General features: G+C 40.1%; 1 protein-coding gene and 1 long non-coding RNA gene across 3 annotated transcripts in view; one reads left to right on the top strand and one right to left on the bottom strand.

Moving 5' to 3' along the window:
* Nucleotides 1-26,606, bottom strand: part of ATP10B (ATPase phospholipid transporting 10B (putative)) — a 235,171-nt gene that overhangs the window by 41,778 nt on the left and 166,787 nt on the right. For both annotated transcript variants that reach the window (XM_045028482.1, XM_045028481.1), the window contains exons 4-6: nucleotides 11,817-12,021; nucleotides 6,804-6,889; nucleotides 3,259-3,365 (exon numbers count right to left, since the gene is read on the bottom strand). In XM_045028482.1, the coding sequence (XP_044884417.1) occupies nucleotides 3,259-3,365; nucleotides 6,804-6,889; nucleotides 11,817-12,021 (398 nt within the window). The remainder of the gene's footprint in view (nucleotides 1-3,258; nucleotides 3,366-6,803; nucleotides 6,890-11,816; nucleotides 12,022-26,606) is intronic.
* LOC123376477 lies at nucleotides 1,694-26,606 on the top strand. Its single transcript, XR_006581801.1, has 4 exons — nucleotides 1,694-1,772; nucleotides 3,944-4,055; nucleotides 11,451-11,574; nucleotides 26,065-26,606. It is a non-coding gene; the product is annotated as an uncharacterized LOC123376477 (long non-coding RNA).

The raw sequence follows: 26,606 nt of genomic DNA, 5'->3' as shown, positions 1-26,606 counted from the left end.
TGGCTTAAAAAGCTACTTTTCTTTCCCAGCCTCACTTCCTGCCTAAAACACTTCATTCCCCTAACTGAGAATTGAGGCCAAGAATTTGAATCCTGCTTTAAAGTGCAAATCTGAATACAACCTTAACTATGGAGTTGCTTCTGACACCTTCATGATATACACACAAATAAATACACACACACTGTAAAATGTATCTGTTTAACTACAAACAGAAGACACAGAGAAACTTTTAAGATGAAGAATTTCTATGAAACAGACGTTAGGGGGAGCGTGTTTCACATTAGAGTCCAGCTTTACAAGCACTAGAAGGAAGTAAAGCTTCCAATTAGGTCTGGAAGGATTCCAAAAAAACAATTACATTACAGATTTCAGCTGTCACACACATTTCACTCTCACAAGGGCAGCAGAGTCAGCGGGACCACAAGGCTTATACCAACATTTGAAGATCCAGGGAAACATGTACGTGCTTCTACTTAACAGCTAAATCTGCTTGATGTGAAAAGGACGTAAAGTAAGATTTGGAAAATATAAAAATCTTATACAATAAGATAATATACATCTTATTTTACTTCCTTTTATATATAGAAATAAAAACCTTGATTAGGTGGTCTACTGATTTCTAACTACTTTTGAATATCTCAGCAGCTAAATTGGCTTAATTAGAAGCTGTTAGTCACATTTGCCACGTACAAACTTACAGAAAACCCAATATGTCAGATCCCGAAGTGAATGATTTTAATGTTATTTAGCTCTTCATTATATGATTGTAAAGTATGAACAACACAGTAGGATAGAAAAATATTAAACGTATTAAATCCGAATCAAGTTACGACGTTTGTAATGGCAATACGAGACTAGTGTAAGAAGTGCTAACATAAAACCTGCATGTAAGAGCCTGCTTTTTCTATCCTATTAATTTTTCAGACTGCACCTCTCATTGTGATAGCTAAATAACTTCCAGTGGTGCTTTAAAAGATGTCATATGTGATTCTTTCTCCATTTATCTTTCCAAAGGATAAACTATGTATAGATTTTTGTTTGCAACTGCATGGTATATGGGAATGATGGGGTTGTTTATTTCCTTTGTTTTATGATATGCTAGATGCTTTTATTTGGGAAGACAAGGTCAAAGAAGCATGCCTTGAACATGAAGAGGAAGTGATCAGCAAGTGGTCCAGTAGTGCCACTAATGCTGTTGCTGTTCCACATTGTAGCCCAAATTCATATTGCACAGCATCTATTATTACTCTTTGTTCCTATTTCAGTAGTGCCTAGAGGGCCCGATCAAGATGACGGCCCCAATGTGCTAGGTGTTTGACATGTATATAGACACACCTCCCTGATCCCAAATATACTAAAATCTAAAAAAAAATCTCAGCAAGCGCAGAATGAAAATTTGACCTTGACATCATCTTGTGACAGGCTAAGACTAGGAATTAGCGGTATGAATTACACTGCATTTCTAGGCCCTCCCCATAACTCTGAACATGCTGTTTAACTCACCCCCTTGCTTAGCTGCAGGGGGTGGCAGATGAATACTTAGGGTGACCAGACAGCAAGTCTGAAAAATCGGGATAGAGTGTGGGGGGTAATAGGAGTCTATATAAGAAAAAGACCCCAAATTCGGGACTGTCCCTATAAAATTGGGACATCTGGTCACCCTATGAACACTAATGTCTCTTTCACTTTCTAGTTGCTGAATGGAGGGAAGAACTTCTCTTGGCTGCAGAATTGAAGTTTCTCTCTTGCCTTCTACCACCTTCATGTCTGGGGTGAGTGCAATTCATGTAGCTCCTCCTCTATCATGGTTGGAAGAGTGCATCACTCTGTGTTGGCTGAAGCTTCAGCTATGAGTCCTGTATGCACTTTTCCCTTAGCACAACTGCCTCACATTTAGCCATCTGCATAGACATGGAAAAGTAGTCACACACCAGTGAGATGTGAGCCACACAGGCTAGGCAATCACATTCAGCAATTGCTCCACAGTTCACAGATGTCTCCATTAAAGGTAAGTTTAAGAGGTAACAGAGTTATACAAATGGAGAACGTCATCATATAAATATAACATAAGTGATAATGGTGATTCAGAAAAAGAGGTAACAGATCTTGATTAAAAGTCACAGTATAATCAATGTCAATGAGTCCCAGAAATGAAGCTAGTGCTGGCTCAGGGAAGATGCTGTAGGTGAATCTAATTTTAGAAACAAAAAAGTGAGAATAAACTCTTACATTGACATTAACAAGTGGGTTTCAGCTGAAAAAAATCATACTGAAGACATGCTAAGGTCACAGTCACCATGGCACAAGAATGACTGCGAGACTCTAACCTTCAAAATGAGCAGAGGAAGCAGTAAACAGACATTCAAGTAAAGAGCAGAGATGCAAACCATATTAGGGTCTGTGATCAAAAGAACATACCAGAAATGACTGCCATAGACATACAATGAGAGAAGCAGGATTCCTAAAAGGAGAAGTGAAGAGAAATGATCCCAACTTCACAGTGAACAGTTGCTCCAATTTTTTTTATAGTAGCTATTTCAAGGAGGTGAGTGATGGGGCTTGGCAGTCTGTGCTGGAGTGGTACAAAGGTTGCCATAATAGAAACAGGTATTTCTGTTAGATGGACATTGTCATAGCATTTGGCATCTAGCCAGGGGTGCAAATGAATGACACTCACGGTGACTGTCACTTCAAATGTCAGCTACAAGTGTTCTGGGAGGAATGGCCATTGTTCTTCCTCTATAGCCCAACAATCACCCGTGAAAACATTTGAGCTCAAGCAGACTGGAAATAGAAGGCCTGACTACAACTGTGAACCTTGTGATGCTGCTACAGATCTGGGCACTGATGTCTTCATGGCTTGTATAGTTATACGAGGTGTCTCTAAGCTCCGTTCCCCATCACCTGTACTGGACTCAGTCCTGGGATGTGGAGCAGATCACTTTATGCCTTCTTCACTCCAGCAATTTTTGAGTAGCTGCCGCAGGACATCTGAAATCAACTAACAAGCAGGATCATCTGCCATCACTATTAGCCACCAGGCACCAATGGGCAGACACCTTAGTTTCAGATTGGAACCAAACCTTTAGAGATAAACGGGCAGTACTTTCACTTTATCAACCTATTTCATTCCCATAAACTACCACTTCTTAAAGTAAAGTATTATGGCTCAGTATCAGACTAGGCATATTCATTGTAAGATATTTCAAGAGCAACTCCATGCTTAGCTAAATGAAAAGGTAAAAAGTGAGTTGTTACCTGCATAAATGACAATTCCTATTGCAATCTCAGTATTTCTGATTGTACAGCCACGAAGCAAAAGGCTTTCACTGCCAAATCCAATCCGTTTGTGATCAGGCTGCTCCCTACAAAGAAGAAAATAAAATGATAAGATTTGCCTTTTTGTTCTGTTCTATGTATTTTTTTCCCCTTTGAGTTTGAATCAGCAAATTGTGAGGACTGAGAAATGTTTCACTATATCTGGCTTCAGTCAGGGATCCACACTGGAGGTGTCTAGAAGTCTTTGTATCTTATGATACAGAACCTGTCTGTATGGACTAAAGCATCAAAATTTAAATCTTAAGATGATCTATGTGGTTGAAGCCTCTGATTCTGTTCTTTGCCTGGCAGATTTAGTATTTAATAAATGAAGATAAGACAGACTGTGCAATTTAACTCACGATTCAGATGGAATTATTAAAGAAATCTTATAGGGGTTCTCTCTCTGAGGTTAATGGTTAAGATTAATAGATTTTGTAAAATTGTAGAAGCACAATTGTACAGATACCACATGTGTATATGAAGAATATCCTTTGTCTGCTGTGGTTATCATTCAGGGGCTCATCTCTGTGAGGCACCAGCTGGGAGGAGAGATTTTTCAAAGAAGCTTGTGAGTCTTCCCCTTCACTGTATTATTGATCCCAGCATTCTTCCTCCTTTACAGAGTCCCAGTTTAGGACGCACATTCACAAGACAGACCTCATTGCTAGTAAGATGGGCAGAAGCGGAGGTTCGATTTCCATGCTGAGCAAATCACTATGAAGCTGTTCCTTCAGGTAAACAAGTCATTATCTGCCTCCAGCGACACAACAGCGAAAGTCTGATGTTTTCAAAGACTCTATTACACACCAAGCTAGGTTCCTACTGAGGTCATTCAAGCTGGGATTTATGATGTGGGTAAGTCCTAACATGGCGGAACTGATATTGCTACTTTAAACATCAGCATTGAACAGGAGGTTCCCAAGTGTTCATGGCTTCCATTTAATTTTTTAACTTCTGTTGGTTAACTATGGTATTATTCAGACCTGATTATACACTACCTCTCACCTTGCATAATCACTTATACCTGTGTAAATGAGTGCCAGGTAAACGAGTGCACTCACAGTGTTTTCAAGCCAGTTTGCCCATTTGTAAATGACAACACAAGGTGCAAGACAATGAAGAATGAGGTCAGAATGTTTACAAACAAACTCCATGACGGTTGGAAACCACTTTGCTCTTAAGTTTCATGAGCTAGGCAAAGTAGCATACGCTCCAGCTTGCAATGTAAACCCACGAATAAGTCATGGGAATGAATGCGACAGATTTTCAAAAGTAGCCTGTAATAGGTGCCCAAAGTTTCTCATTTGCTCACAAAAAAGCAATTTGCACATGAATATCAGGCAGTCAGACATTAAATGCTATTTGTACATGAAAATCAGTTTATGGAGCAATAAAGATTAAGTGTCCCAAAACTAGTGACACAGCAGTATTGTATTGTATTGCACTGCTGATGTGTTAGTTAAACTGCATTAATTAAAGTGTCTTCACTAACACACAAAAAACGCCAGCAACCTCTTTTTTCCCTCGGCTAGATAAGGCATTGGTATGATCATTTCCTAAAAGCCTCTATGTGTCCCTTTGCTCAAATTTCAATCTAGTAAGGAACACTTTTTCAAGCATGTCAGACAGGCATTGTGATTTCAATAGAGCCAGTTCTTAGGAATTACTATAGTTTTACAGTGAAGCTACAGAAAATAACTGTACAACTTAGAAACAATTCTTGGAGGAATCTCAGTGACTCTCAGCCTTTCCAGACTACTGTACTCCTTTCAGGAGTCTGATTTCTCTTGCGTACCCCTAAGTTTCACTTCAATTCAAAACTACTTGCTTACAAAATCAGATATAAAAATTCAAAAGTGTCCCTGAAAAAAATGCTTAATTTCTCATTTTTCTCATATAATTATAAAATAAATCAATTGGAATATAAATATTGTACTTACATTTCAGTGTATAGTATATAGAGCAGTATAAACAAGTCATTGTCTGTACGAAATTTTAGTTTGTACTGACTTTGCTAGTGCTTTTTATGTAGCCTGTTGTAAAACTAGGAACATATCTAGATGAATTGATGTACACCTTGGAAGATCTCTGCATACCCCTAGGCATACATGTACCCCTGGTTGAGAACCACTGTTCTAGAGCAAATTCTTTGCTGAAGACATCGTGTTCAGTGTATGCTGGGTCACACTCATTTGTTGGAATATCAATTTTTGTTGGAAAATTACTTAAAATAATGCTGGTTTCCTATGACTAGGCTTCTAAATTGTCCTAATAGTAAAACTAGAGGGAAGAACTCAAGCCTCATTGATCATTAAATGCATTAAACTACAATGAATATTTTTTGCTGAAGATTCTTTCTGCTGTCCTTGGACCAACGTGATGAGAAACATTGAATGGATTCTGCACCCACTAAGCTTGGGAGATAGTAAATATTTCTGGAATGGATTTCTCATACAAAACTCCTGTCAGAGTTCCAAAATTTGGCGTCAGATCCTTGGTTCCATCTGATGGCACACAGTGCAGTCTGTGTGCGTGCATAGGTGATATACAGTCCATCTTTGCACACCCCGTATCCTGGTGCAGCCTCTAGGTAGGGCCAGTTGCCCTGTGCCACGACAGCCTAATTGAGAGGGCTGTCTTAGTTTATGCTCCAAGCAACTAGTCCCAGGAGGCCAAAACTGGATCAATATTAAATAGGGGTTTCCTAGCAGCACCTCTTGACTCTTCTAAGATGTCAGATGGGAGAGTAAGTGGAGGATCACCTTACACTGGGTAAATCTTCCAGGCCAGATTCATATGGGTTTACACCAATGGAGAAGCACAAAGTGAATACACCACAACAAAACCTGGCCTATACTGTATCTTCCAGAAGTTTTAATATTCTCATTGCTCCTCTGAAGAGGCATTATGTTTGCCTCTTATAACCATTTTACAAAAGGTAACTGAAAATAAGAGGCAGATTCTTTCCTCACTTGCACATATTTTACATTAGTATAATCCCATTGACTTCAGTGGAATTACTCTTGATTTCTGCTAGTACAAGAAAATCAAGCCACAGTAGCTCATCCCTGGATGCCTTTTATTTCCTGTGAACATACCTATAGAGAATCTAGATCTTTGAACCTGAACCCCTTTGAACATTAGGAGAGATTTAGATTTAGACCCTGACCCAGACAAGTCCTTCTGGTGTTGGTTTCAGGTCAGATTTAAAATTGAAAGGGACCTATACCTGGATTCAGACATAGCTGAAGTCTCATGAGAAGGGCTCATGTGATTCTGGCAACACTGAATCCAAACACAAGTATTGGCATTGACTTAGCCACAAACTCCAAATCCCATCTACGTTGGACCTACAACACAGCTTCCACAGCCCACATTTAGGCAGTGGTGGAGCTTTTAAACCTATTACTTTCTGTAAAATATTTAGTTCTAAGCTCAGAGGTGATTTGACACATTTATAGAAACAGATAGCAAGTACTTACACAAAACCGTTGAATTTATTGAGATCATTATTTGGCTTTTCACAGACTATGGTATTTTGGAAAAGTTCTGGATCAAATGGAGTGTTCTACAAAAGAAAATACATTGGGGATTAAGTCCAACATGTACTTTAAAAAATGTAACAATCAGAACATCTCACAGCAGTTGTGATTGGCAAACATGTCTATGGTTGCTAGCATAGGAAGTCTTCTGTTGGAAGGGTCATATACCATTAGATTGAATGCAACAATCCCAGCAGATCCACCTCACTACTGCAAAATAAAGAACAATGGGCAAGAGCTGCTGAGGGCAAATTCATGGCTTGCAACATACAGACACATCCAGTCTTTTGTCTCCCATTATTGTATAAAATATGAATTCTGACCTTGGATTTGCATCCAGAGCTTTTATTGAATTCAGTGAGCTCTGGATGCATTCAAAGGCAGAAGTTGGCCAAATTTGCTGCTATCTTCTCCAATAATCTTGTTTTGATGAGGTATTTACAAGATAACCAATAAATCCAGGACTTTTCTTTATGCAAATTAACAAAAAGTAAAACTGACCATACTTAGATTTAACTGAGCATTTTCATCCCATTCAGCATAGTAGACATTTCATTCAATCTTTGGCTTTTCTGGGAGCACTAACTCCAGTTCTATTGTTCCAACATTTATACAGTACACAAATACCCAGTGACATATGCTCACAACATGATGTGGTGCTGACAACAAACATACAAACAGCAGGAAGTCAAGGGAACAAACTGATTAGTTCATTAAACTCTAACCTCTAACACTATTAGATACCACCACAATCCAAACTGCTTTCCACCAAGCTTACTGAGGTCAACATTTTATACATGCAAAAAGCACACATTAGGGCATGTGGTTTGTTTAGGTAACTTGAAGGTAACAAGGTAATAACCAAGCTAAATAATCTGAGCCCAAAGCACATTTAACTCAGAACACAACTGGTACTGAGTTAATATCTGATGAATTGAGGATGGCCTCCTATTAGTGCAGAATTTTGTGTTTTGTTTAACATTCAGGTTGCTCAGTTATAATATAAAAAGGTAGGAAATACAAAAGATGTAGTTCATAAGGTATCAGTAACATGGTAACATCACACATATGTAATATTTTCTATTCCTCTTTTTCCTTGTTAAATACCGGTATTTAGTTCAATACATTTTGGTTTATGTTGTTAAATCTATAAAATAAAACATACAGATTTCAATTATGCTGGGCAGAAAACTTAGTTTCATGAAACATTTTGAAAATTTGTTTTCATTTTGATGTGAATGAAAATGAGACTTTGAAATTTTGTTGTGAAAAGCAGAGAAAAATAAACCTCAAATAGCCAATAACCCTGATACAGAGCAGGGACTCAAACCCAAGTCCCCCATAGCCTAAGTGAGTGCCTTAACCACTGGGCTATTGGCTATTCTGGGATGGGCTGATTTCCCTCCTACACCTCTTACCTTCCAGCCTCTAGTCAAGACAACTTCCCAGCAAAATTTTTGTAGAAATCAATAAGATTCTGTGAAGCATTTCAGTTTTGATGAGATAGCATCTTTCAACAGAAAAAAGTTTCAACCACCATTTTTCAGTCAGCTCTAGTTTCAACTCTTCTCACTAAGAAGAGCCTCTCCTACTTATTGTTACAAAGATTAGAGATAGTTTGAGGTTTATGGAACTATAGACTTGATCTAGCAAAGCACTTAAGCACGTGCACGAGATAAATTCCATGCTATGGGTGAAGAATGTGTAGAATTATGGCACCTGACTGCAACCAGTGGTGGTGGTAGTTTACCCTCATTTAAAGGATACAACAGGTTCTTCCTGCTTCTTCCCTGTCTGCACCTACATTCAGAGGAGTGAAATCTGAACTGTGAATGGGTGGTATTGATATTCATATTTAAAAAAATATAAAAAAAATAAACCACATGCAATGAACTAATAATGTTGTTTGGGAAAATGGAGAGGAAAATGCAGACATTTTCTCCCTTTTTCCCATCAAAAATTTGAAGTGTTCAAAATTTCCTAACCCACTTTATGAACTAGTGGTGACAGATATGGCAATTTCCTGCAATATGCTTGAAAAAAACATGTTGAATTAAGTTTAAGTATCTTTGGGGTCCACTGTACTCAATGCAAAGTTTAGGTACTATTGTGGGCTGAGACTTTATGAAACCTCTCAGGGTCAGGAGGAAGAGAGATGTGATTTAAGGCCTGGCTGATCAAAGGACTATACTGAGTGACATACCAGATGAGAACGGACTTTTGGGACAACACTTGCAAAGTGGATTTCCTGGGAAATGCCTAAGGGGAGGTAAATGCAAGTTCCCCACCTCCAGTTATGCAAAATCCCTGCCTTTTGAAGCTACTCTCTGAGGAGAGGTTCTTTGTTTGCTGATTACCTGTTCCTGGATACTAGACATCAAAGCCACAGCTGTATAAAGAAAGGGATGAACTGCCCGACTGCTTTCTCTTGTTCTAAAATCTGAGACAGTTATGAACTAAATCTGAGACCATTGTGGGTTTTCGAAGGCTGACACCTACCAGCATCTGAGTTTGGATTTAGGGTGACCTCTGATAGGCTTATTAGCATGTGTATAAGTTCTTTTATAGTTGTTAGTGTTTTCTGTGTAGTGTTTTCATCTTAAGAATAAATGTCCTTGCTTAGAAAACGTGGTGTAGTAACTTATGACTGTTGTCCATTACAGCTGTTCATAGCCTTCAGAGAGAACACAAAGTACAGACACTGGCCTGTTTAGGCAGTCTGGCTTGCTGGGGATGTCACAAAATCTAGGCAGGGGACTCCGCAGCTTGAAAAAACCCCAGTCAGAAGGGACATAGACCTGGGTCTCTGCCCAAGAAAGGTGATGGCTGAGGAGCAGGGAGCTTAGAGTGGGTCCCCTTGAGGGACCACGAGGTGGAAATACAGGTGCAGTTGCCCTGAACTGTGACACTAATGATGATGATGATCTGTTGTTTCATCAGAGGATCAGTTGTGCTGCAAGTAACCTCATGTTTAATGTAATAAAGTAAATATATTCTTTCATTGGAAAAGAGGACTAGCTACAATTTTGGACTGCTGTAATCAATTAAGTAAATAGTCTTAAGAATGCAAACTAACTGTGGGCTGCAAATCTATTCAATAGGAATTTTAATTAGGACAAATTTTAAACAGTGAAATAAACAGATGAATAAAACTATTAGATTAATAGAAGATTACATTAATTGAAGCATTAGGAGATGAACTGAAACCACAGATCCAGTCACATTGTAAACAAAGTGGAGAATTCAGAATGTGCAGCAGCTAGATAATAGTTACAGAACAATGCAGTTTATTATCCTGTACCTTGATAGCTAGAACAAAAGCTAATGGGAAGACAAGTTATTTGAAAGACACAACAGATCAGTGCAATGGGCCATACTGATTTAGGGCTGGATGCTGGGAGGTGCTTATTGCCCTCAACTTTCATTTATCTTCATTGGGAGGTAAAGGTGCCCAGAGCCTTGGAGGAGAAAGAGCCTTGCAGGATTGAGTCCATACATTTTAAAGACCAGTCATCTGAAAAAATGGAATTTTATTGTTGTTCAAAATAATAGTATGGGCTCTGAACCTGAAAAGCACAAAACATAAAACCTACTGAGTAAAATTTCTTTGTTCTCTCCCCAATAATCATGTGATCTTATGAGTATTAACTTACTTAGACCCTAAAGATCTCTGAGAAATGCCTTGTATGACAGCCATAGGAGTCTCCACTGAATTAAATGAGGTGGGTGGAGTGGGGGATGAACTTGCTGCCAGATCTACCTGACTACTGAACTGCTGAAGTGAATTAAAAATGGGATTTAAAAAAAAGGAAACATTTTTTGTGGTACAAATATCTATTTGGAGAGTTCTGCAATAGTTGTTCCTATTTTTGTGCCTTATGTGTATTCTCACTTCCTGCTAACTAAAACATTGATGTTTAATTCCAGGAATTAGCTACATGTTCTTTATTTTTGCCCTATTTGCAACTATGGTTCCAATGGTACAAATTATTCCATTCCTCCTGACGTAGCTGATTAAACTTGTTTTGTCTTATCTGACACCTGTCACTAGTATGTTTGAAAAGTCATTCAAGAGTGTGATGAATACAACTCTTCTAATGTCAAACTGTCTCAATTTTAGGATTTCTCAAAAGGTGGCAACAAATGAATAATTCAATCAGTTGCTTTGGAGAAAGGAACATAATATGAATATGCATAATATGAATTATGCAATAATATCAACATCAGATATTTAATTTCTCACTGCCCAACATACAAACTGTTCAATTTTAATTCAAATTTGTCCTAATAGCCTACAGAATAATATATTGTACTTTCAAGAAGGACCATTCACAAAGTTATTTTCAGCTTACTGTGCACTGGAACTATTTATCCACTAGTTAATATATGCCAAAGTGTTGCTTAGGAACCTAACCATAAAAACTCATGGGGCATAAGAGTGGCTGGGAATGTGGTGAAAGCTACACCTCAAATCTATGCACAAAGACTGAATTAGAAAGGGTATAGTGAATTGCATTGCTAGTTCTACGCAGAAGGCAGGTCACCCCTCACCCAACTCTCTTGTTTTTGTCTTGTATCCCATCACAGTCTAAAGGAGATGGAATTCCTTGGACACTGGGAAATGGCCACTGCAGATTCTGCCCAATGGGAAGCAGAATACCACTTGCAACCCAGAAAGTACTGTCATCTGGTCCTACAAGCAGGAAACACGGTAATATAAGTACTTATTTGTGCCAGATAATATTCATTTATAATTGTGCATGTCTGTAGCACACCTACACAAATCTGTTGCTTACTGTACTATACATTCATGGCATGCATCTGTGGCTGTATGAGACTGAGTAAGTATTATTCAGCCCTTCAGAACAAGCTTATATTGCATTTCATGGCACTAGTTGTCATGGAAACAGAGGCAGAATAGCCTGAATATTGTCACATTTCCAGCAGGCCTACCTGATTAGAGAACCCTTTCACAACTTGTCTTTGTTTAAGATTGGTCTCCCCATCGAGGTTTGCAGTCTCCAAGTGACAGATCCCATTCTGATCGGAGGAGTACAGTAACAGGATATCAGCTGGGATGATCTCGTTACATTGCAGCTGCACAAAGTCTCCCACTCGCACATCTTTCCAGCACTTCTCAACATAGTCGTTTTCTTTCCTGTTGTGTTAAAGAAGTGCCACATTTGAATAGCCACATTAGGAGGAAAAGTCTATAGCTCCTGGTTCTTTAAGAAAAGAAAACTGGGTTATTCCATAATTTAGGTTTTGGTGCATAGGAAAACAGAGAGCACCAATCTATAGTCTCATAGCATCACTTCTACACACCTAACGTTGGAAAGCAAGTTGTGAAATGTACACAATAAGATCTTTAACCGAATCCCATTCAAAGTAAAACGATACCATTGTGATAACTGTCTATGACACTAGCATCACCCCAGGTTATGTTTAGTCTCTTACGAGAAAATATTAAGTCTTTAAGCCTCACAATGGTGGGCACTTTAAAAAATATCGCATTTTAAGACTGAAGCCCGAAAAATGCACTGAATAGAACTTCTGTAGTGAGTTTCAAACATTCCACAGAAAATGCTACATTACTTGAGGCTGGAAGGCTACTTATTTGGGGTTTCCCAACACCAAAATAGAGACACTTGAACAAGTCAGACTAACTTCTCAGTTGCAGTTATTTCAGCTCTCCCTGGTTCGTAAATCTTGAAAGGTTACGACAATCCTCAGGCTTAGCCCATATGCATGATTTCAACACATGCAACAACTGAAAGGTACCACCTTAAAAATAAGTAACATACTGTGATTTTTTTTTTAAAGGGCAATGAAAATCTTAAGGTGAAGAACATTTACAGGTTTTGAATTAGTGAAAACAGAAAAGAATTATAGCCTCAGGACTTAAGGAAAAGGAATATGGTTTGTTTCAAAGCATAATAAACAAAATAAGAACTAGAGAACAGACTTTCCCTCCATGGTTCAAGGAAGGGCAAGCTTTTTTGAGAGTGACTGCAGACTGCAGCTTTGGGCTTTAGAAGATCTGGGGTCGCTGGAACACTGTCTGCTGCCTCAGGCTTCTCTGGCTCTGATACTCAGCCGCCTGCTTTAGGTCTTATTCCACACAGATTCCCTTTGGATGTGTGAAACTCTCCATTATATCAGATTTTTCCCTGAGGCCCGTCTCCAGGCAATTTTACCAGACCTATCCCCAGGCCAGTCATGTGTCACAGGAAATAAAAGGAAGCAGGAGATGGCTGATTTGGCTGCTGCACTTTGGCCAAGCTGTGTCATAGAGCAAAGTATCTATGGCATATGCAAATATTTCATTAGTGTGCTCTGACACTGGAAACTTTTTAGTCCCCTCATAAAAACAGAGCACACAGGGCAGGAATTAGCTAAAACTCTGCTTATTATGTTTGCGACTAAAATAAAGAAATCTAGGGCATGTTTTATATATAGCATGTGTGGGGTATGGTCTGACTGAAGAGATGTGACAAAGCCATTTAAAACAGTGTGATTCATTGGCTGTAAGTCCAGGGGTCAGCTCTCCCCAATAAGGAGTGCTTGGACTGGACCCTCCTCAGCAGTGGGCTTGAAAGAGGGATTAGGGTGACCAGATAGAAAGTGTGAAAAATCAGGACAGGAGATGGGGGGGGGTAATAGGTGCCTATATAAGAAAAATTCCCCAATATCGGGACTGTCCCTATGAAATTGGGACATCTGGTCACTCTAAGAGGGATCCTCCCACTCAACTACACAGATGCAAATCAGTCCCCCATCCTCATGTCTGCCTCCTGGATACCAGAATCCATGGATTGTCCCCAGCTCCCAGATGATTGAAGTGATCCTGCAACCTTTGCCCTAGTCAAAACAGAAAAGCCAGAGAATCTTCCATTGCAGAAACGTATTAAGTAGTTATCTTTCTGCACAATAGAGGAATCTTCTTCACAGCTGTGATATATTTGCTATATTTCCACTGCACTCTGCATTACCCAGTCTGTCCTCTCTTTTACCAGACTCATCCCCCATCTGAATCTCCTCCTGCTTTGTTAGTTTACCACCAAGTTTGTGTTCTTTGCTTGCTCCCCAGGTGTAAACGATTTTCTTGCTCTGGAGTAGTATGTGTATCCTAACACATCACTCAATTTTCATTTAACAATTATATCCTATTTAACCCTTCATTTGAACAGTTTATTCATCAAAGCCTTGACCCTGAGATTAGCTGTTTCACACTTCTGAAATGCTCATCATCTGCATATCCAGGCAATAAATACAAGTCACATTCATTTCTCTGCATAATTTCTTCATTTAGCCATAAGTTAGTAATGGGATTCCCCCCCCCCCTCCCTTTCCTACTCCATGCTGCTCAGTTCTCCGTCAGCTAGTGTTAGTGGGAAAAACTTATCCAAACTAAAGAATCTTGCAGAGAAAGGTTATTTTTGTAATGTGGTTTGTTGAAGTATCTTATTTCTGAACCTACAATAGGGAAAGATACTAGAATAGATGCTTGCTAAATGATTTAAGTGGCGATTCAACACCCCAGTTTCTCTTCAGTGTTTAATTACCAGAAAGGCTATTCATTGCCTTGTATACTTCTCCACCTGGAGCGTTAGCCCTTAATTAATAACTATGTCTCATTAGGAAGTTTGGAACAGATCTTTTATTTGTGCAGGTGACTCTCTTTTCAACGTGATCTGATGTGCTCACTGAATTCTCTTCCACACTTTCTGATTATCCAGCTCTGCACCCTGGCATACAAAATATGGTCATGCGCTTTTCTGCTGGGTTCTCTCCCGTCTTGGGATATGGGCTTCATTTACCACCCCAGTTACCCCAGAGGAATATTAACAGCTCTGAATGATCAATGCTAAACTAATAATGCAGCAGCACATGACTGAAGCATTCCAGAACACTGTAACTTGATTATGCATCATATAGGGAGAGATCAAAAGCACTCAGCATTGGCTTACCTCTACTCCTATTGAAATCAAAGGGATTTTTACATTTGACTATAGTGGGAGTAGGGTTAGGCCAATGGTGAGTGCCTTTGAAAAACCCTGCGTTAGACTCGCTGGGGCCCAGGGCAGAAACTACGGAGTGGGCCCGCACCCTGCCTCCCTTACCTGCTCACTCACTGGATTTCTGCAACGTTTCTGAAGTCAAAGCCTGAGCCCCACTGCACAGCGTCCCCTGTGGCATGTGGCCCTCGGCAAATGCCCTGCTTGCTACCCACTAATGCTGGCCTTGAACCAACAAACACAGCCTGTCAGGCATGAACCTAACAGTTTCTGCAGCTTGATTTATTTTTAAAGGTCTGTAAAAAAGGCCACAGAGCCGTGCCAGATATTTCATTCTGAGGTTCCTTCCCACCCCCTTTCATCTTCACATAAATATCTGAGTAGTACTCCACTCAAGGCTTTTCCAGAATTTAAATTTCATTTTCATTAAGAGAAGAATTGGTGTCTACACCAGACTTGGAGTCAGGACTCCTAGGATTCTATTCTATAGGTTTACTAGGTCTTACTTCTAATTAGATGATCTCTCAAGTTCCCTTCTAGCCCTATATTTCTTGGCTTCTATGATACCCAAGTTTTAAAAATCAACCTATTCCCATAACTTTTGCTTATTCCCTGTAACACTCTCCTCAGTTCAACCATGATTTTAACAGCCAGCATGTTTCACGAACCCCAAGAGCTAGAAATAAATGTTTTACATAATCTGAAAAAATCTGACTCAAGAGTTCAGACAGGGTAAAGTACAGGCTTTAATACTCTTGACCTACTCAACATTAGGTCAGAATTGAAGTGGGAGGGGGAAAATGCAATAACAATCGGAAATACGTGATTGTAATGTCTAATATCTCTCAAGCTATCAGGGCTAATAGTGAATCCTACATCTGACTAGCGATAAGCATTAATTTGTAGCTCTGAGCAGTCACGAACTCTCAGGGCATAATAAAAAAAAGCATGTCCCGGATGTTGAACCAATATAAAGTTTGCTCCACCTACAACACATATAATTACTACTGATTTTCGTGATTATGAAGATTTATTGTCTGAAAAGATAAATAACTCTGCAGCCCAATAAACCTGCTTACGTATTGACAGATAACAATTTATATCATCTACCTCTAGGTGTTTAAATACTTGTATCTAAAAAGGAAGAAGATAACATACTGCTACCCAGGAACCTCTTGATGCCAACACATACCATTTTCTGGTAACATTTTTTAATGCAACACAACTGTGAATCATTTCCTCATTGCATCCACTCTACATTATTACTTAAAAACCCACCTTGTAAGAATCTTCACAAACCCCTCTCAGGGAATATACGGGGTGTGAAATGTGTTTAAATATTGCTAAATATTTATAGCAATAATAGTTAATTCTTAAATCTTCCCTCATTTCTTCTTTTGTCCCCTTCTACTCCTATGCTCCACCCACACACTTCTGCTTTTTGTATCCGTCATCCATTTCTGACTTTGTGCCTTCTTTCATGCCATGCTGCATGCCCAGAAAAACTTCTCAACTAATAGATGCCAAGCTCTTTTCCTACCCTCAAAGAAAAAAAAATACTTTCAACTTCTCAGAAAACTTCCAATTCACCCACCACCTTCCCAATACCTTTGAATAGGAAGGAAACATTAGAGAGGATGTGGTAGTTGTTTAGGTCATTTTTATTATTCTTTATCATGTTTACTACACCCGTGCCTTGAGGCCAGCTGAAAACAGGGCCCCACTGTGCTAGGCATTGCACAGATATAGAAGAAGAGATATCTCTCATGCTCCCATGAGCTTACACTCTAAAGAGACAAGACAGACAAAAGGAGGAGGAAAGGGATAGAACATATAAGGAAAGCAAACAATGCAATGGTGGCAAATGTCATGTCAGTTCTGTAATTTTGTTTTGCTATTTAAAATCATTCCAGTGGGGTTTCGTTGGGGTGTGTGAGAAGGAGATTAGTTAGCTGGAAAGACAAAGGAAGAGAGGAGGTGGGAAAAGTTTGGTACAAGAAGCCGAACAGCACAGGGGAGAGGATGTTCAGAGTGAAAACTGCAGGTATCAGTCCGATGATATCATCGGTGTCCACGGGTCCTTGCTCAAACTGCTTTCTGCTGATGCTTTTCTGGATTCAGTCACTGGGCTAGAAACTGCAGGGAAGAGTCAGCCAAAGGCCACATGGCTTGGGGAGGGGGGATGCAGCATAGGTCCTAGTGTCCCCTAGTGTCTTTCAGTTGTCTCTTTTGCTTAGTTCTGGATCCAAGGGGTCTTTGGGGAGGGGAGGGAGGAAAGAGGGGTTGGGTGCTCTGCTCAGGCCCTATTTTGCTCCCCCACTCCCTGTGCATCAGTACCATCTTAAACTGCTTTCTGAAGCTGCTGTGCTGACTTCAATGCTGCATGAAGTGCTGTTTTCTTGAGCAACATTTATTTTTCAAGGATTATGAGGCACTGACAGTCTGGTCAGCCGTTGTGTCAGGGATTCCCCATTCACTACAGGGGAAGGGATCCATTTTGCATGTGGCAGTACAGATTTTCCTGGCATGTTTAGAACCTTTGCTTGTGACCAACTCTGTTGTGATCACTCACTTCTCCCCTGGCTCCATCTCTTCAGAGTTGGAAAGTCTATCTCAAATTTGGCTAATCTAACTACATAGACCCAAATATTAGTCACACTTAATGAGCTCCGACTGAAAGTAGTATGAGTTGATTGGAGGGTTCTAGAACTGTTACATAAATCAAGATTTTGCAGATGCCCTATGGCAAAGAAGAGCTCTCACCGTCCTGCATAGCTAAGGCATAAGTTTGCACTTGAACCCTGAACAAGTCTCAAGCCACCAACACTGTAGTTTTCTGCTCTTATGCTTTATCTGGTACAGCACACTGGTGAACAGAGGTGATTTAATGGGGTGATGTAAAGGACATTTATGAAACATGTTGTTGATTGTGGACAAGTTATTTAGTGTGATACCAGTTCAGCAATCCACTGGTCCCACAGACGGACAGTGCTCTGCCAGTATCCTGAGTGTAAAGCCAAGGTCCAGGCTACATATTCCTGGCCAAATGAGTGGGCCTGGAGATCACATGGGGAGAATATCATGGCAGTCAGGAGGACTATAAACTGCCTTTATAAACAGCTGACTCACTTCTTAAAGGCTTGTGCCTGTAAGGCTTGTGCTGACAATGTAGGTATGCAGAGCTGCACTGCCCCAGCAAGACCTGGAGGCATTGTGTTTCCAGGAGCACCTGGGGATCATGCCCACTGCTGCCTTCCTAGCATGTGCCCCATCCACAGTCGGCTAGTCAGGGTAGAGGGGGAATGGGGCTATGAGTACACTTTCTCCCCCACACTCCCTTTGGGGTGGGTAATGGAACTAGCAGCACTAGTCAGGGAACAGTCGTTGCGCCCATGCAAGCCAGAGACATGCAACCGTGGCTAGATCATGCACAGGGAGCAACTCCTTACACCCTCATCTTCTGCACCCCTATGCACATCCACATAGGGGCCTGACAGAATCTGGCCCTACATGTTAATTCTGTTAGCACAGCTGTACTCAGAAATCCGTCCCATCTGTGAAGCTGGTTGCTAAGAAATATTTCCTTGTTTACAGAGCTCTGCAACAATGAGCTGAAAGCCCACACCCTAAGAAGTCAATTCTATTTTAAGTTAAGCTGATGTTCAATGTTATTTATATATTAAAAAAATAAAAAGGTTCCATCTCAGCAACTTTGATAAATTGCCGCTTAAAAATATTTAAGCAGCTGTGCATTAAATGCTTCACAAAAGTGGGGATGGGTATTAATAAGACACAAATGCTGAGTGACCTTTAACACTAACAGCGTTTAACACCTTCCTGGTAAAACTTTAGAAACTGTTTGTACAGATCATAAAAACAAAAGGACAGAGGCAGCCGACAGTAAGCAGATGACGTGCCATAACCTTTACGAGACATACTTGCGCACAGTGCTAGAAACCGCTGCAATGCAGTCCTGTTGTTCTCTCTCCCCACCTCTTGTTTAATTCCAATAGCTACCAAACTCTTTCGTTCCATTCATCTTGCTCACAAAGCTCTTTAGAAAAGCCTGGCCCAATTACCTGACATGTAGACGGGACCAAAGAGCACATGTAAACAAAAATAGCCTATTGAAAGAATGAATTCGATTATGAATTTCAATGAAACATACACAAAATTACAAGAAAGTTGTCTGAATAATAAAATTGTTGAGAGAATAAACTGTCAGAAAGAGCTGAGGATTATAGCCTGATTAAAGCATTTATGATGCTTAATGCCTTTCACCTTCAAGGAGCTTCAAAACTTTAATTTTACTATACAGAGTATTATTTAACTCATTTTACAGAGGGGAAACTGAGGCAGGAATGCCAAGTAATCTGCTCAAGGCCCCAAGGAGAGTCATTTTCAGAGCTGGGATTAGAATTCAGGAGTTCCCAGCTTCCAGGTCAGTTTTCTCACCACTAGACTCTTCCTCCCTTCATAGAGAATTAGAGCTGTTAAATTAACATATTTGCTTTGTATCAAAATACGATGTTTCCCAAAAAAACCTGTTATACAGTTGTTGCAGTGAAATTAACAAGTTTCTTCAGTACAAAGAATCAGGTATGTTTTAACACGTTGTAGTGCCTTCTCTATGGATACAAGGCAGGAAGGAGCTCTTTACAAGCAACCCCTCCCGCCCCAACCACCACCACCGCCCCAGCTATCAGCTTTGAAACCACATAAGACCTTTCAAATGAAGCAGTTTCCTCTTAGAGATTCACGTAGACGGGGAGCAATGTCCATTTGCTATTCATGGATTTAAGTGCATAGCACAAACCCAAGCTCCCCTTGCTAAATAAACAAAGTGATGTTGCAAATCTAGGCAGTTCTGGCAACGAACAAATACAAAGCGAGCAATTATGCAACTTAAAAAAAACAACAACGTGAGGTGATTTCTGATAGGTGGGAAACTTGAAACCTGAGCTACTGATTCCAGTAAGCAGTGTCAGGACATTGGAATCAGGAAAAGCAGCACCCGATTAAATAAATAAGAAAAGATGAGAGATGTTAGTGTGGAGTCTCTGCTCAGAGAGAGAGTTGAGGGGTGGGGTACAGGAAGAATAGGAGTCTGTAGGCAAAAAAAGGTTGAACAAATAAAAAACAGGGCCTGGATCTTTCAAAATTAGGGATTTTCAATAGAGTCATTCTTGCTCCCACCTCCCGCTGGTGGGCCTGCATATCTCATGCTTAGGATAATCATTTTCTCTTCCTCCCAAGTTGTCCCAAGGCCCACCCAACAGTCAGCCAACAGCAATCAGTTGTGCCCTGGGCCACTGTTACTGTCTACTGCTCTGACATCTTTCCCTCTGACATATCTATTGGCGTGGATCAAAGGTCCTTTCTGAATCTGTTTCTGAGAAGAAAGGCTCATAAAACAATGGAGTGGCTGCAAATTGTTGGATATGGGGATGTGAATAAATGATTTGCATTGTGTCAACAATGTTCTCACAGTTTATTTCTTGGATTCAAACAAGATTGGGATTTCCAAACCAAGACTAGGATAGGGAGGAAGGTGAAGGGGTGCAAATGGGTATTGAGAAAAAATAACATTAATCTGTCCAAGTGGAGACAAATCAAAGCTAGCCACACTGGAGCACTGTAATAGCAAGACCTTATCTCGAGGGGTGCCTCTGTGTGCCTCAAAGGGGCGTTGTAAGGGTCATCGCCTCTATTCGCCCCTCTTGATCACCTCCGCCCGCTGGCCAGGTCAAATTTACATTCATTCCCCTTTCAGGGTAACTAAGGTCCAACTTTAAGTTGACATAAACAACCACACTAGTAATTCTCATGCCTGTCTTGGGCTACTCAGAAGTTCTCTGCTTTTGCCCCCTATTCCTGAGCCCTGCAGAGCTTTTTCTCTGTGCTTCTTCCAATCAGAAGTTTCCCCCACTGACTCCATTCCCTGGGGACTCTGGCCAATTGCATTAGAGGTCTCCCTGTTCCTTACAAGCCCTATTTCAGAGTCCTTTCCAACGGAACCTGACCTGCTTTCTGTGGGTCTCTCCAACCTGACTTCCCCAGGTCATTCCCTGACAAGGTAACTTCTCTTGCTCTACTCTCCTGGGTCTCTTCCTTAGCAGAAGTTCACAGCTGTGTTTAAGTACTCTTCTCCCTGATCCCCTGCAACTGGAGACAGTCATAATTAAGACTCCATCACCTTCAGCTCGGGGATAGCTGTCTGGTCACTAGCTGAGCCTGGCTTGCCATCCGGCCAGCCACAGGCACAAACAAGAGGATTTATCTGTGACTCCTTCTGAAATTGGCATCTAGTCAATTCCCTGAAAGGAAGAGTCCTCAACTATTCATCATTCACAACTTCCAAACCATGTATATTTTGCTTCCCAAAGTCAGCTGCTTTTTTTCCTCCTGTGACCGCGTCACCCTTGAATCCTTCATTCCTCCACCCCAGAATCTTTTGCAGTGTTTAAAAAAAATCTTTTCCCAGTCCTCCAGCAAAACGCTGCACGTTACATCTTTTTAAACATTTACTGTGCCACATTTGGACCAAAGCAGACATTTTTATTTATCACACATACATTTGATAACATTCCACATTTTAAAACTATATCAAGAAGCATCATCTAGAGCTTCTGATTGAAATTTTAATCAAGTCTACATTCGTCAATGCTATATATTCAGTAAACAGAATTACTGCAGTTATTTATTCTTCGTAGGTTATCTTTGCAACCAGAGAGGCTAGAAAAAAAAATTCAGCAAAAGAACAGTTCAGCAAGAAAGTAGCTAGGTCACCATGATGCTCCATTCATTGGCTACTCTCACAACATTGTCACCAGGGTGTCAATTAGAGTTGCATGTAAGTGATTTTTGTGAAGCTGACACATGTCTGTTTGGAATGAAGAGACCTACTTGTTTCCCAGAGGTCAATTCTGTATCAATCTTTCATTCACTACATTTTAGACTGGATTCAAACCTGTGACCTAGAGGTGAAAGTTCTGTACATCATTTGCAGTTTGTGCAGCCAGACAAGTCCTAATTTGCGAAGAGATATGTATGTTCCTCGTAATTGGAAACTCTTAGGACTGGCCTTGAATAATAAGATAGCAAGGGAGCAATGAACACCCTTGATATTGCAATGACATGCAGTTTTCTAAAAGGTAACAAAGTATGCAGTTAAAATAATCCTATTGTCTGAGGACTGAATGATCCTTAATGCCACAAAAGGACCCTACATTTCTACTTGATAAAATAATCTATTGCCTTCTACCATGGCCACTATTCTCTCAATGCTGAAAGATGCCTATATTCTTAACTTATAGACTAACAATACCAAGTCTGTACTGACTTAGAACTGGTAGTAGTCAGGAACACTTTATCATCATATAAATGTATTTTTTGATTTATCTGATTTGGTCAGAATCCATTTTGAAAACATGAGCCAGATCAACTGAAAATTTATTTATTTTACAAAAAGCATTTTTTGACTGTTGTTCAAACTCCACTGTCTAGTAACTTTGAGGTTCATTTTCTAAACGGTGCGTTCATTTGACAGTTTTCTGATTTCACACCTCAGTGTTTCCGACGCCAGGTGTTTTTTGTATTAGCATCGAGAGCAGAATGCTGCTGTTAGGATACTGTCTGACAGCAGATGGAGTGAGCACAACGCCACTGAAAGCTCGGCTACTTAATGATTGCTAATCAGATTCTGCATTAGCTTCCAGTTGCTCCCACTGACCTGTCAAGCCTTTGGGAAGCTCAGTCCAAGCCACCTCTGTCACCTCCTGACACCCCCAAGCACAATTCGGAGGGCACCGGACTGTGGCCTGCTGCTTGCCTCCTTGCAGCATCTCAATAAGCTGTTCACCCATTGTTTCAGCCTCTTAGCACCTTCTCTGTGGCACTCGTTGCCACGATGTCAGGGATTCTGCTGTTCATTAAACCAGAAACATAGGCTCCCATTTGCCCTTTGCTTTTAGTCATTAGTTTGGTGTTGCAGTCTGTTAAACTACTGCACACTTTTTTGGGGGGTGGGGGGAGGGGTGAAGCAAGCTTGAGAGGTCTTGGCACAATAATGCAATAGACCTTGAAGATGTCGTTATTAAAGCAGTGCACAAACAGGTGATGGCGTTAGCAATGTTATGGCAGGTGTTAATTGAAAGAAGCCAAGAATCATGACTACAGTGATGTGCATTGACTGGCAACGAGAATTGCTAATTCACTGCTCCTTGATTTGCAGTGCTGTAGCTTGGGCCTAACCAAAGTAAATGTTGAGAATCTGATCTTCTTTTCAATTTAGTCAGCTGAGCAGGTTAGACATTCTTTTACCACATAGATTCTCCATGGTATGAATTCAATTTTTAAATTTTTCCTTCACAACTTTGATACCACTGGTTTAAATAAGTTGCTTGGCAGCATGCAACACAGAGCTCATTTATTATGATTCTAGAGCCACATTCACAACTTGCTAGAAGCCTAAAAAGTACATCTAGCTTACATAATAGGGACATGTTGTATGCACCTATCCAGACCATACAGGTCTGAAAATTCCAGAGAATCTAAGTTTCACCTAGACAGTTTTTAAAGAATAGTAGAATGGACCTATATTAGCTAACCAGTATCTCTTTGTTTTCGGTGTGCCCTTTCAGTATGAAAGATGCTAGATCAGTAATACTCAACCTGAGATTTTAGAGCAGTATGCAGCTCTTGTAGAATTATGGATTTCTTTTGTGCTTTGCAGGCATATGAGCAGAGCACCAATCACAGGAGTGCTCACCACACTGGCACATCAGGCAAAGTGGTTAGTTCTTAGCAAATAGACAGGATTTGTCAGCATCCCTCCCTGATGCTCTCAGTATTCAGGAAAAAAAGATACAAGGAGGGAAGAGAGAGTAGATATTATGTCAAATGGAATTACAGATTCATGAGATAATCATGGAGCAATGTTCTGACATTGCACCAATATTTGATGACATTAAGTTGCAATGGGGCATCTTCGTGAAATGAGCACGAAAATATGATGTCAGAATTATCTTTTTGCAATTAATGTAAAATTTCAAATTGATGTATATGCTTTTATTTAATAAACTTCAAATTTTAAGATGATTCAGCTTAAATGACATTTCATGTGCTCATGCCTAATGATACTAGGCAAATCCCATCATCAGTGTGGCATGCACATGTGTTGACTGGGATGAAAGGGTAGGAGATCCTGCAGGAGAGCAATCTGTGTATATGCCACAAGCAGAAGGCCTCACTGGGGTGCAGAAAGCCAGCTGAGAATTTTGCCTAAGGACTGAGTAAAAAAATCACATCAGGACTCCAGGATCTGTTCCCTACAATGTAACGTTTAAAGCAAATGAAATACTGATTTTCTTTCAAAGCAGCAAATATACCAAAATTCACATTACAGCAAAGTTCTCCAGTAGCCTGCAGTGTCCCGTTACTTGACTTGATGAAGAAATGAACTCTAAAACACTTCAAGGTTTGCTATCATGGTTGTATGTCCAATGTTTGTTGCAGATGTAGGAATTTTGAAACTTGCTTTTAAAGCTGATGCTAAGTAAATTTGACAGTCACATAGACAGCTACTCTGTGTTTATCATAATGCAGACATTCAGTGAATCAGCAGAGAAACAGCCGGGGAATGATTGTGGAACCTAGCCAGAAATCCCTAGGGATTGAAAATGACACAAAAGTGCTCCAGTTTCAGTCTCTTTGTGTATATAGCAAGCTCACATATGTACTCTATGCAGAGTGTATAACTATGTTTTCCTGGATTATTATTGCTCTTACTGGGTGAAAGGATACCACCACCTTTTGCCTAGGACTTTTGGTATTTGAAATTAATGGCTCATCTCCTCCTGCCTCTTTTGTGTGTGTGTGTGTGTGGGGGGGTCGGAACAGGATTGAACCATACCATTTAATAGTTTGGAATGCCACATTCAGTTCTAGGCCCCTATTCTCATAAAGATTATGACAAATTGGAAGGAGTTCAGAGAAAAGCAACTAAAACAATGAGGGGGGCTGGAGGAACTGACCTATGAAAAAAGATGAAACGAATGAATGCAGCATATCTTTGCCAGGAGATAGCTGGGAGTGTGGGGAAGGGACTTTGATCACGAATATTTAAAGGATATAATTAAATACTAAGGATAAAGAAGAATTAATCAGGCTTATACAAAGGAGTATAGCTAGAAGAAAGTGAATGCAATTAAGAAAGAGAAAATATAAGCTGAGTATCATAGATGACTTCCTGATAATGAAATTTAGAACTAGGCAGAAAATGTATATGCAGGGACAATCCTGTACTGGCACAGGGAATGGAGGTAACTACAGATAAGTCTGATCAATCTGCAATTAGAGTATTAACTTTTTAATTTATCTGGCAAATTAAGATGCTACAGTTTATAAACCACCATTACTATGATTCTGTGAACCTGCAGCCTATAGGTGCAAGTCTCCATAAACCAGCCAATAGAGCCTACAACTCTCTTCAGTGACTACTGCCCTCTCTCCTGTTTGCAGCTGAGTCTTATTTAAATATGCTACTAAGAAAGGTTCTCTTACCAGTAATGACTTTACATGTCAGTTTATCTCAGTTAAAAAAGGCAAAATGAAAAGGGCTGTGTTACAAGATGCCCTAATTAAATTCACTACCCCCCCCCCCGTGATCTGGATAAAGGCAAGATGGGAGATTCCCCCACCAATCTCCTAGCAAGTTTTTTGGAAAAGCATCTTTCTATCAGAGATGAAAAAAATAGAGTTCTGCCCTCATATTTCCATTAAAACTGGGAACCAGAATTCATTATATTGAAGTCTGAAACAACAGCGATAACACAGTCTCCAATTCAGTTTCTCCTAAGGTAATACTGTAAATCTGATGAATCGTTCACCTTTAGATGGGAGATCAGTTACTGTATTAAAAGAGAATGCTCTACTGCAACAAGATTATAATTCAGTTTTACGAGGCTTCCAGTGTCTAGAAGAAGAGTTTCAGGTACAAAATAACCTATGCCAGATGATTCATAGGAAGGAAGCGAACACGAGGAGACACCAAGCTCCTCCGTGAAAATGCAGCTAACAAGAAGAACAAGAAATGTCAGCTTCCCATAGAATTAAAATTATTTATATTAGTTACAGCACATAACAAGTCTGATGGCAGTTGTATTATCTACCATTTTTTCCAGGAGAAGGGAACCTCTATTGTCCTGAAGACACCCCACGTCCTTTGGCTTTACACTTCCTTTAAGGCCACAAATATCTGGTGAAAGACAACTGGAAAGGGCTCTTTTCAGAGCCTTCTGACATCACTGCAAGCCAAAACAACACAACATATTGGGATAGCCCAATGACTATTTTTAATGTTTGACTGATTGCGTATCCCATGGCTGGAGAAAAAGGTGAGCCAGAGGCATGATGTTCACTTCCGCAAAGCATTCATAGGTCTATCTGTAAGTTGGTAGATGTTTTTCATACACAAAAAAGTTAAACACATATACTGGATATTTGGGAAAACCACAGACACAGAATTTTCCAGGAACACAAAGACAGTTCATTGCTGTACTAAGGTTGCTAGGTTCAGAAAGAACATAGAGCAATACAAAATGGCACAAGAGGAAGGGTGAAGAGCAGAAAACAACTTCAGTTCATTCCCCGTTTAGCACTTAGGATTAGCCATCTCTGGTAAATGGTTTTCAGAAGCAATTTATCATGCCTCTTTTGTGCAGAA

This window comes from Mauremys mutica, chromosome 8, assembly GCF_020497125.1.
Source record: "Mauremys mutica isolate MM-2020 ecotype Southern chromosome 8, ASM2049712v1, whole genome shotgun sequence".
Classification (NCBI taxonomy): domain Eukaryota; kingdom Metazoa; phylum Chordata; order Testudines; family Geoemydidae; genus Mauremys; species Mauremys mutica.
This window is presented reverse-complemented; position numbering and strand designations above follow the sequence as displayed.